General features: G+C 45.0%; 1 protein-coding gene across 4 annotated transcripts in view; it reads left to right on the forward strand.

Moving 5' to 3' along the window:
• EPAS1 (endothelial PAS domain protein 1) overlaps window positions 1–12,610 on the forward strand; it is a 125,332-nt gene that overhangs the window by 84,847 nt on the left and 27,875 nt on the right. For all 4 annotated transcript variants that reach the window (XM_033144902.1, XM_033144903.1, XM_033144904.1 and 1 more), the window contains 3 exons: window positions 144–228; window positions 2,859–2,977; window positions 3,101–3,303. In XM_033144902.1, the coding sequence (XP_033000793.1) occupies window positions 144–228; window positions 2,859–2,977; window positions 3,101–3,303 (407 nt within the window). The remainder of the gene's footprint in view (window positions 1–143; window positions 229–2,858; window positions 2,978–3,100; window positions 3,304–12,610) is intronic.

Genomic DNA, 12,610 nt, shown 5'->3' on the forward strand with positions numbered 1-12,610 from the left:
CTAAAACATCTCCGTAAAACACTTCTCAAAGTTTCTTGTCATGTGGTGGCAGTTTGGGAAAGAGGGGATCCAAAATACGTTCCCAGCGTAAAATCATTTTCGCCACCCCATTTTTTAATCTGTTTATTTTGATGGTCAAACAGGTGGAACTGACCGGACACAGCATTTTTGACTTCACTCACCCATGTGATCATGAGGAAATTCGAGAAAACCTGAGTTTGAAAAATGGTAAATAATGTTTTTTTAAAAATAAAAAATAAAAGGTAACACGCTATTGCAGTGTGCTTTGTGCATCGTTTATGGAGTAGTCTCCCCAAGAAGACTTGTCTTTAATAATATATTTTGGTGCCAGGCAAGGACACCTCTTCTCCTGGGCATTTTATTGTTAATTTTCTTTTTTGCTGTTTTGTGATATTTCAGCCAGCTGATTGTGGTGATCATTTTAATGTTGTTGGGGGGGGGGGGTGGCGGCTTGATTTTGGGAGGTAGATCTTCTTTTATAATTTTTAGTGTTTCGTTTATGTTTTTAAAGTCATTTTTAATATGAGCAATTCATCTCTCTTCTGCTATAAGTTGTCTTGAGAAGTTTTGAGGGCTTTCAGGTAATTAGCTAAAAGTATTAATGAATAATAGAAAGATTTGTGTGTCTCCCCAAGCACTTAGCCTGTCTGAACCTCCAAACTCAAGACCAAATGCAATGGCTGCTTCTCCTGGGGAATTTATTGTAACCAGGGAAGTATTTTCTTTTTAGAAAGTGTAAGCTAATGCCAATTGTTATTTGGCACTAGGGCATTATCTCTAGGAGAAACTAGGGGGACAGGTTTGAGTTGCTATGGTCACTCCCTAATTCCCCCTAGCACAAGGAGATGGTAGCAACTGTGCCAGGAAATACATTTCACTCTTCCAACAGCATCTGCTTTATAGGGTCTTGGGGATTCTGTATTTGGACAAACGCAGGGATTACCTTATTAAGGTGCTAGCTTCTGCCTGCAGTGAGCAGAGCTGACGGCCGGAGCATTTGAATCCACCGTCTGTTCCAGATCTCACCCAAGACACATCCTGAGGCCTAAGCAATGACTGAAGTGTTTTAGGATACATGGAGCAATAATTGCTTTGAACAGCTTTCCCCCACCTACTGCCCTGCAGATGTTTTGGACTACAGCTCACCTCCGCCCCAGCCAGCATGACCAGAGGTGCTAAAGGCTGCCTTAAAACAGGGATGGGAAGTTTGTGGCACTCCATCAACTCCAGTTCTGATAATCCATGACTATTGGCCATGTTGGCTGGGGTAGATAGGAGTCCATATATTTTCCCATCAATGCTTTAGAATGTCACCATAGAATCATAGAGTTGGAAGAGACCACAAGGGCCATCCAGTCCAACCCCCTGCCAAGCAGGAAACACCATCAAAGGATTCCTGACAGATGGCTGTCAAGCCTCTGCTTAAAGACCTCCAAAGAAGGAGACTCCACCACACTCCTTGGCAGCAAATTCCACTGACGAACAGCTCTTACTGTCAGGAAGTTCTTCCTAATGTTGACCTTCAGTGCAGCAATGCCAAGCAGAGAACTGTTCTGGGGAGATGATTATCACCTGGTTTCTCAATCAGCTGTGCAGAAACTTTGTAGAGTAATCGAAACAACAGATAACAGGGTGGATCAAATAATCTGTTAACCTGTGGACAAAGTGTTTATCTCTCTTGCGCTTCTGAGCTTTCTTCCCCCTCACTGCATCATGTGATGAAAGGAGCAGCTTATCATGTGATAAGCTGCAATCCTCATGGGGATCACATTGTTCTCTGAACCCACCCAAACTGTTCTCAGATTAAGTGAGTGGTGCTGATGTAGATGGCTTCACCAGAATGGATGGTCGATATGCCCAGAACAAGGAGGGATTGTTTTTACATAGGGATTAGCATATTTATTTAGCAAAATTTATATACCTGTAAGTGGTTTGCAAGGATTGTTAAAATTGTCATGGAAAACAGTTAAAAGGAATTAAAAACATTTAAAGGTAACAGTAAGAAGGAATAAAAGATGCCAACATCTATGTGTTTGGATAGGCTTGCCTAAACATAAATGTTTTCGGCAGGCTACTCTCTGGACTTGGTCTTGTAGATATGACCAGAACCTACACAGTGCTCCCAATTTTCATTCCACGGGGCTGGTCCAGAAGAGTACCATGGTCAATGGTAACAAAAGCTGCCAAGAGATCAATAAGCAGAAGCAAGGTCACGCTCCTCATGCCCTGGTCAAAGTCATCCATCAGAGCAACCAAGGGCAACTTAGCCTGAACCCAGAATGGAACAGATCTAAATCAATGTCAACAAATATTGCTTGCACATGTCTCCCACCACCTTCCCCTCCAAGGGGAGATATTCCTGACTGGTTGGTAGTTATTCCAGTCCAAGGGATCCAGGGCCTGTTTCTTTAGGAGTGACTGTACCACTTTCTCTTTCAAGGCACCATGGACCAGCCTTCCATGCAGTGAAGTATTAACCATGCTCTGTACCCAACCAGTCAACCCCCTCTGCTAGATTGACTAAGCCAAGAGAGTCAGAGGGCATGTGTTTGGACATAGAGCTGCCAGCACCTTGTTCACATCAGCTGACTACATAAGCTGAAGCTGATCTCACATCACACCAATGATTTGGCATTAGGTACTTCATCTGTAACGGCCAAGGTCACTCCAGAATCGATTAACTTTATCCTCAAAGTGTGTGGCTAGTTGATCACAGCAGTTTTTGGAATGTTCCTACTCTGGTCCTTCCGGAATAACTTTGCTGGCTGGTTAGAGCATGCAATGGAAGCTGCAAAACAAGCCTTAAAAAAGAATCTTGTCCACATTTTTTTTTTCAGGTCCAGGCTTCGGGAAAAAGAATAAAGAGGTGACCATGGAGCGGGACTTCTTCATGAGAATGAAATGCACTGTTACCAACAGGGGCAGAACTGTGAATCTCAAATCGGCCACATGGAAGGTACATTTTTTTTTCTTTACGTATGTTTTTTTGAAATATTTGATCTACTCAAGTTGCTTTGTTTTTTGTTTTGTTTTTAACGAAAACCCTTGTATTAGTACAAATAGTTTCTTTATGTTTCAGGTTTTGCACTGCACTGGACAACTTAAGGTCTATAATACGTGCCCTCCTCATGCTCTCTGTGGCTACAAAGAGCCTCTCTTGTCTTGCCTGATATTAATGTGTGAACCCATTCAACACCCTTCCAATACTGACATCCCACTGGACAGCAAGACGTTCTTGAGCCGTCACAGCATGGACATGAAATTCACCTACTGTGATGACAGGTAAAAAGACCAGCTATTTGCTCATAATGCCTCTCCAGCGTGATAAATTGAGAGGCACCCTTCTTTAAAGAATATTCTTAGACACCAGAGCAAAACCAAGTTACTCAGGCAAACCCCAAAGGAGACATATGACTCGATAGGGAGAACAGTACCACCAGGACTAGAAAAACCCACAGCAAGTAAAATAAAAAATAAAAAAGGAGGCTGATGCAAAAGAATTTAAACATATCCTCACTTCTGTATAGATTTAGCTGCTAAACATTTTAAGCTGGCTGCTGGGAATTCAAAGTATTTTTGTCTGGTCTTGGTGCTATGGGTTTAGCACAACACTGTTTTTCCCTTTCGGAGAGTTTTGGAGAGTCTGTGCCTGCCCTGTATAAAAATATCACATTAGCCCCGTTTGGGCATTCAAGTAACATGGAGGGGATGTGGGTAGGGGGCACAGGGGGTACACTTCGCCCCAATATCCCCACCCTACGTGCTTTGCCCTGACCTTCCTGCATTGAGCAGAAAGATCTGAAGTGGACAACTTATGCTCAACTAGGAATCCTCATAATATACCTGAAGCAATTGATATGGTAAAAAGCCTAAAAGGCAGAGACGGTTCCTCTGTCCATCCTGTGTTTTATGCCAGTGTTTTTCAACCTTTTTTGGGCAAAGGCACACTTGTTTCATGAAAAAAATCACGAGGCACACCACCATTAGAAAATGTTTAAAAAAAAAACTCTGTGCCTATATTGACTATATATAAAGTAATTTTTCAATTTTTCCCACGGCACACCAGGCAACATCTCGCGGCACACTAGTGTGCCGCGGAACAGTGGTTGAAGAACACTGTTTTATGCAATGTTTCCATGAGAATAAAGCAGCCGTTGCCAACTGAGCACCCTCCAGATGTTCTGGACTACAACTCCCCATCACCCACAGCCAGCACAGACTTATTACCTACTCCTAACATGGTTGCGCTGCCTGCGGCTGATGGGAATCATAGTCCAAAATATGTGGAAGGAATCCGATTGGCAAAAGCAAGACTGAAGCAAGACTGTGCAAAGTTGTGAGATACCCAAGTCAAATGCATCTGGCCAATTCATGTATTGTAACTTGCCTTGGCAATGACTTCTAGTCTTTTTTAAAGAAAAGGAAGTATTTTGTGGCATCTGAAAGACTAACCAATTCAATATGTCGAAAGCTTTTGTAGGCTACTGTGTAAAATTCAGCAAGCCGTGCTCACAAGTTGCAGCAGGCCTGATCTGAAGCATCCGTCTTGGCGCTAATCCTTTCCTTGCAATCCTTTTGTGTCTCTTGCCATTCCAGTACTCCCAGCAATGCCAGGTCAGGCTTTCCTGTTGCATCATGGGATTGATTTATATAATTTAACACAGGGCCCAAAAAACCAACACGGGGCCTTGAGCATTCTTTTTGAGATCAACCTAGGAAAGACAATGGGTCTGTTCATGTGCTGTCTGAGTTAAACATTTGCAGTTCAGCTTCCGTGAGAATATTTCATAAGGCCTAGAAATAAAGAGGGCAACATTCAGCACTGCCCTGAACCCACCATGAGAGGAAAAAAGAAAGTCGAGCGGTTGTAAGAAAGATTTAAACTAATGCTCTTATGACAAACAAAGGCGACTTGTGATGGGGATCAGAATATGCTTTAGGATTTGGCATAGTAAATATCCCGTTGCTTAAAAAATATGCCCTGAATCTGTGTTGGACGTGGGAATAAAACAATGCAAGTCTACACAACACACACATACACTTTTCCATAGACATAGAATGGACAGGGCCTGTCCTATCATTAGGCAGAGTGAAGTGACCAGCTCAGGCAGCAAATCTGGGACATCATGAAAGGGCAGCAAAGAGTTGTTTAATTTCAAATTGTATTTTTACTGCCTCAGAGGGAAACGGACTCCTGTGGGACTTTCTGCCTCAGGTACCAAAATAAATCAACTAGCTGTGTGCTACAGTATGTACTTTTGAGTGAGAGGGGTCCGTGAGGTGAGTCATTTACTGCTTTGTCTCAGCCAAGCAGCAGAATCAAGGCTGGCCCTGAGGATGCTTACAATATAGTAAAAGGGAGCTGCAGTCCTAATCTTATGAGCATGTCACAGAATGCCACTGATTCTAAATTAATCTGGAAAATTATCAGGTAAGGGTTGTCTGAATGTAACCTGGGCCGGTGTTGGACATGGTCATCTCTCTATTACAGGGGTCAGCAAACTTTTTCAGGAGGGGGCCGGTCCACTGTCCCTCAGACCTTGTGGGGGCCGGACCCACCACCTCCTGAAAGCACACACACCCCCGCCGATGCCACTCACACCAATGGCACCTCGTCTTCGGCAGTGTCGGCGTCCTCTGTCTCGGCGGAGTGCAGAGCCCACGCCGCTGGCCTGGGTGGTGGAGGCAGCCTCCGCGCCGCTGCCACTTCCTTCCTGCTCGGCCGCCTCAGCAGGAAGGAAGGGGCGGTGCCCAGAGGCATCCACGGCTTCTGATTGGCTGCAGGAGCTTCCTGCAGTCAATCAGAAGCCGTGCCAGCGTCGCCGCCTGCCCAGAGGCATCCACAGCTTTTGAATGGCTGCAGGAGCTTCCTGCAGCCAATCAGAAGCCGCGCCAGCGCAGCCGCCTGCCCAGAGGCATCCACGGCTTTTGATTGGCCACAGGAGCTTCCTGCATCCAATCAGAAGCCGTGCCGTGTCACGGAAGTCAGTCTCCGCACGGCAAGGCCTCCGCGCAGTGCCTGTTTAGCTCAGGGACTGGCAGGGTCGGCAAGGTTCGCGGGCTGGATTAACAAGCTTGGTGGGCCGTGTCTGGCCTGCGGGCCTTAGTTTGGCAACCTCTGCTTTATTATTATTATTATTATTATTATTATTATACTGCCCTATACCCAGAGCTCTCAGGGCGGTTCACAGAATAAAATCAAGATATAAAACCACGAAATACCTAATAAAAATAAAAACAACAACTCCAATAGCCTTCCCCCAACAAAAAAACCAACACATTTTAAAAAACACATTTAAAAGATATAAATCGGATCAACCAAAGGCCTGACGAACTTCTGTGGGGAGAGCATTCCACAGATGGGGAGCCACTGCAGAGAAGACCTGTTCTCATGGTGCCACCCTCCGAACCTCTCGAGGTGGAGACGCACGAAGAAGGGCCTCCGAAGATGATCTCAGGGTCTGGGAAGGTTCATAGGGAAAGAGGCGGTCCTTTAGGTATATCTCAGCCTTAGTTAGCATAAGAAGCTCAGTCAGTAGAGCATGAGACTTCATCACAGGGTTGTGGGTTTCGGGCTCCATGTTATGCAAAAGATTCCTGCACTGCAGGGGGCTAGGTGACCTTTGTGGTCTTCTTGAATTATACAATTCTATGATAAGAAGAGGCTGCTGCATTGGGCCAGGGGCCCATCTCCAGCATCCTGTTCCCACAATGGCCACCCAGATGTCTGTGGGAAACCAACAGCAGGATTCAAACACAGGAGCCCACTCTCCTCCTGTGGCTTCCAGCAACTGGTATTCAGAAGCTTTTCTGCCTCTGACCGTGGAAGCAGAGCATAGCCATTTGGGCTAGTAGCCATCAATAGCTCTCTTGTCCATGGGATTTGTCTAATTTCCTTTTAAAGCCATCCAAGTTGGGGGACATCACTGCCTCCTGTGGGAACAAGTTTCATCGTTTTGCTAATTTTATGAACATCTGTCATGGCATCACTGACTTGCCTTTCCTCTAAACTCAAAAGTCCCAAACGTTGCAGCCTTTCCTCTTCATGAGAGTTGCTCCACTCACCTGATTGTTTTTGGTGCCTCCCTTTTTTTCCTGAACCTTTTCCAGCCACTGACCTCACAGGGAGGGTGGTTGATCCTCATAAAATGGGAGATCTCTGTTTGCACTGCCGCAGGCAGGCTCTTGGGAGGAAACGCGAGGGGGCAAACAAGCCTTCATCCTAAACTGAAGCAGAACCCCCTAAATCCAGCGGGGCAGTTCTGGTAAGCTTGCTTAGGGTTGCGGCCTGGCAGCAAGAGGTGAAACGGGCAGCACGCCCAATCTGAATGGGCACCAAGAGGGAAAAGGATATGGGCCAGCCAGATAAGTGTTTTCCTCCTGCGGAAATGCCCTGGCAGGCACTCCCAGATCAGGAAGAGGTGACGAAGAACATGCAGTGATGCAAAATCCTCAAAGTCCCTTTATTAAACAGCGTCAGCAATGGATATTTGTCCCGAAAGCCTCGTGGTTTGTCAGGCAGTGCTGGGAAATATGCTTTCGTTGCCAATGTGCAACGCTCAACCTTTTTTCACTTGCTTTCCCATAAGCTAGGATGCCCCATTTTCAAACACAGCGCTAAAACTCCTTCTGCTGCAAATAACATTAATAAATCCTTCTAGATTAATGAACTCTGCAGCTGACCAGCGCTTCCTCATTATTAAACCAGAAATAATCCTTCCCCTTAACCTGCGATGTAGGGTTGCCATATTTCAAGAAGTTCTTGAGCTTTTTTTTTTAAGGGGGAATTCACCCAAAAAAGGCAAAGAGTGATACTCAAAACACACACTTCCTGGTTCTGTTGGCAAAAACCCAGACATTTCTCACCATGGAAGTGAGAAATACTGGAAGCATTTGGAATGCAACCGTTAGTAAGTATCTTTCACCAGGCATTTAAACTGAAGTTGATGTTGAATCCAACTTTAAAAGCAAATACTAGACAGGTCCACAGTGTTATTTTTCTGGTTTTGGATTAGTGAGGGCCCAACTAAGGCAGATCGTCATAGGAATCAGAATCAGGCCGTTTGTCCCTCTAAGCACAGCATTTGTCATACTGACTGATTCCATTCCTCTAGGGTTTCAGACTTTTCCAGCCATAACTGGAGATGCCAAAGATTGAACCTGGGACCTTCTGCATACAAAGTGCTGAGCTATAGTCCTTTCCCAGCAGGTGTTCCTGCTGGCAACTTTGAAGACCCCTGATTTCTTGTACTGCAAACCATGGGGTTCCCATGAGCCGTGGGGGGGGGGGTTCCCTCTTCCGCATGGGTGCTGCCTATGTTTTGCACAGTTAAGGATTTGCATTCTGAGAACGAGCTTGCTATTAATATACACTGTTGACTATGCGTGCCAGACAAACAGCGAACAGTCTGAGCTTGCAAAGCATGTGCAATTGCATAGCACTGTGAAAACCCTGGTGGTCGATTGATTGCCGGGGCTTGCAAAGCGCTGTGCAGAGGGCTTTGTATATATGGCATCATACACAGGGCAGGAGGGCACACCTTGGCCCTCATGGCCTTGCAAACTAAATGGGCGGCCCTGGAGGACTTAATTAGGTTCTCGGCCGCTGGTATATACAGAATAGGCAGCATGCAGCAGATTAGCTGCTGTGACGCTCCCCTGACCATGTGGCAACTCACCCCTGAGTTGGAGTCATTCAAGGGGGAAAGCTTTCCCAAGGGAAAACTATATCAGATTTCAGCTTGCAGGCCATGTTATGCATGTTTGTTGCTTACCTACATATTAGTCTGTTGCAGGTTGCCTAACGCATCTAACACGACTTTCTCTCTCTAATTAGCAGCTACGCGCCTTTTTGAAATATAGATGTTGTTAGAAAAATGCAACAAGTTCCTGCAGGAACGGTGGCTAAAACCACATTAAAAACAACAACCGGTTATTTCATTCCACTATTTGTAAAAACTGTTTCATTCCACTATTTGTTTGAACTGGGGCCATCTTCAGAACTAAGTTCATGTTCCTATGTGCTTGTGAGATGGAAATATGCTTAAGTGTGGGTTCAATTCTGTTACTTTTTTATAAGTTAACAGGACAGGGGTATTATTAAGGAGAGTGAGGAAGTCATCTCCAGCAACAGATGGTATGGGGCATCAGCAAGATGTTGAGAGAATTGTGTATGCCTTGGGGTCCTGCCCTGCATGCCATAAATTGCCCTGCTGTCCTCAGGAATGTAAGAAAGCAGTCATTTCCATTCTGGCCTGCGTTTGTCACAATCAGCACCATTTCCCTTCCACTGCAGTTCCATTTCCACCAAATAATACATTATTCATCTCGCTGCCTGCTACTGAATGCAAGCTGAACTTGCACATATCTTACATATCTATGCAAAACAATGTTAAAAGGTCATTAATTGCACATCACTTGTGAACTTTTTTTTTTTAAAAAAAAAAAACACCACAACTGTGATATGAACAAACACCAATCATATTCGCATGATCGATTTCCATAAGAACGTAAGAAGACCCCCTGCTGGATCAGGCCCCTCTAGTCCCATATCCTGTTCTCACAGTGGCCAACTGGATACCTATGGGAAACCCAGAAGTGGGACCTGAGGACAAGAGTGCTCTTCCTCCCTGTGGTTTCCAGCAGCTGCTAATTTCTGGTAATTCCATTCCTGGCCACAGGTGAACACACAAACTGCAGCAATTTCCACTTCCTTTTCCATTTCCACTGAAATTTTCAGACATCCCTATGTCAGAGGCAGCAGAAGATGCTGTCTGCTTGAACTGTAGGTCCAATTTGTTTCTTTATGTGGTATGCAGTAGGGGTATTGGCCTCATGCGACAAAATGTCTTATGCCGTCCCTGGAACTGGATATGTCAGGTATTGTGTGAGAGAGAGCTTTAAACCAGTGTTTTAGTTGTGGAGAAGGTTTCTTTCATAGGGACGTATCAGTGGCTTTATCCTTAGCTAAGCCATATAGCCCAGTACAGTGGAACCTCAGAAGTCGAATGGAATCTGTTCCAGAAGTCCATTTGACTTCCAAAACGTTCAGAAACCAAGGCACAGCTTCCAACTGGCTGCAGGAAGCTCCTGCAGCCAATCGGAAGCCGCATCGGACGTTCGGGTTCCAAAGAATGTCCGCAAACCGGAACACTCACTTCCGTGTTTGCAGCGTTTGGGAGCCAAATCGTTCAACTCGCAAGGCATTCACTATCCTCAGTCTCAGAGATAAATCTTCCCCATCCTCTGCTGCACCAAATCTTTCAACTTCTGCAAGAGGTGGACTATTAGACTACATTGGGGTGGCAGAGAAATTCCCACTTGTGTCCACTTGATTGTTTGGATCAGTGGAATTGGCACAGCTACAGGGGCCACATAATACCCATTCTGCAATTGTAAAAATCTGATCATTTAGTGCGGTAGCGTCTGCACTTTGGAACTCCCTGCCGATTGAAACCGAGCAGGTGTCATCACTGCATTCTTTTCGGCACCTGCTAAAAACATTCTTGATGAAATAAGCCTACCCAGGCACTTAGAGGTAATTTTAATCTACTTTCGCATCTTAACTTTTGCATGTCTTAAAGCAGGGTTGTGATTTTTTCTTTGATTTTTCTTTGAGGTTTTCTTTACAACCAAGTGGTGGTATAAATTTTATGAAAAACATAAAATAAATAAGTATATTTGATTCTGTTCCATATTTAAAGGTGAACCTGCTTAATGCTCACTTTCCGGAACAATACACAAACCGAAGTATAGTCATCCTTTGAAATTCACACATCTCCGAATTTTGCAATGCACTTCTCCAGATTTGACAAACTCGACTGTTCCTAGACTAGGCAGTCCCTATTTAGGATACAGTTAGGCACAGTTCGGTGATGCCTGCACACATGTACATTTTAAAGGTATACAGAAGGAGGGGGCAAACTTGATGCCGAGCTGCCATTTTTTTATGGCAGTCCTTTGTTTACTGCAATGTATAGTTTCATTGCAAAACCAAATATAAACAGAGAGACTTCTGGACAAACTGTCTTAACATGCTGCAATGCTAAGAACATATGGACCTCAATACATAATTTCTGGTCTTATCTATGCCTGACACGTGTGCCACTTGAAAGGGACTTGGGCAAAGGGAGTGACATGACACTGGCTGGCCATTTAGCATCGCATCTGGTGCTTGGTGCCATCTGCAATTGGCTAATGCAATTTCCATGCCGGCAGTCTGCATGCATTAAGGTTGTGGTTTTTCTTTAAAAAACAAAAACAACCACCCCTGATTCTGAACGTACTACAGGTTTGTAAACAAGCAGGTTGCCCTGATAGCTACCCACAAGGCGCTTTCTGCAGAGTGTTGCCGGCAGCTCAGGAAGCCAAAAATAAAACTCATTTCATGAATACAGGTTTCGGGAGTGGAGGAAAAGAACCAAATGCATATTTCGCTTTACAAAAATTGGCAGGGTCGTGTGTGTTATTCAGGCTGTTCTGCTAAAAGCTTATCGGCATATGGATGGTTTATCCAGTTTTCAGAAGTAGCTGTTTTAAAAAAAACACCTTAATCCCTGGATAATATTTCAATCTCGTATAGGTCAGGTTTAGAATTTCCCTGTTTTCCTCATTACCTGCTGTTTTAAGATAATAAACACTGTTCCCTTGACATTTAGCATCTAAATAGCTGTTTGCAATGCTGCGTGCCTACCTCTTAGTAGGCCTCAGTGAAAAGGCAGCAGAACACCTCTTTCCCTAATGCATGAGACCTCATAATCCAAGATTACATCTGATCCAGCTGAACATGACATTTTCGCAGGACACATGTACCGCAAGAGGTAATTCTGGGGTGTGTGAACTTTTTGAGGTCAATGTTGCATTGAGGAAGTTAGGCACAGATTGAAAGAAAAGTAATGGATTAAAAACGCACTGGTTCAGCGTGGCAGGGGCAGTCAATAGTAAGTGCTTAATGTTGTATTTAAGTTGCAGAGAAAAATGAAGTTCAGCATTCTGTCTTGACACTTTCCTGCTCAAAAACAGTGCAGTTATTCCAGTATTTAGGATGCAGTTATCCTAGCCACCTACTGCTTGGTTAGTACGTCATCAGCAACTACTATTCTAGTCATTCTAGAATGGGTTTACTTATATAGTATACCCCTGATCTCTCGCCCTGATCTGGCCACAGTGATCCATGCGACGGTCACCTCCAGACTTGAATTATTGTAACTCGCTCTACATGGGGCTGCCCCTGAAGCTGACCCAGAAACTCCAGCAGGTGCAGAATGCCGCGGCGAGGCTCCTCATGGGGTCTTTGCCGCGGGACCACATTCATCCAGTGCTTTACCAGCTGCACTGGCTCCCGGTGGAGTACAGGGTCAGGTTTAAGGTGCTGGTTTTGACCTTTAAAGCCCTATGCGGCTTAGGACCCTCATACCTAAGGGACCGCCTCCCCTGGTATGTCCCAGGTAGGACCTTAAGGTCCTCAAATAATAATTTGTTGGAGGTCCCGAGCCACAAGGATGCTAGGTTGGCTTCAACCATGGCCAGGGCCTTCTCAGTACTGGCCCCGACTTGGTGGAACAGTCTGGCACAAGAGACCAGGGCCCTG

This window comes from Lacerta agilis, chromosome 3, assembly GCF_009819535.1.
Source record: "Lacerta agilis isolate rLacAgi1 chromosome 3, rLacAgi1.pri, whole genome shotgun sequence".
Lineage (NCBI taxonomy): Eukaryota > Metazoa > Chordata > Lepidosauria > Squamata > Lacertidae > Lacerta > Lacerta agilis.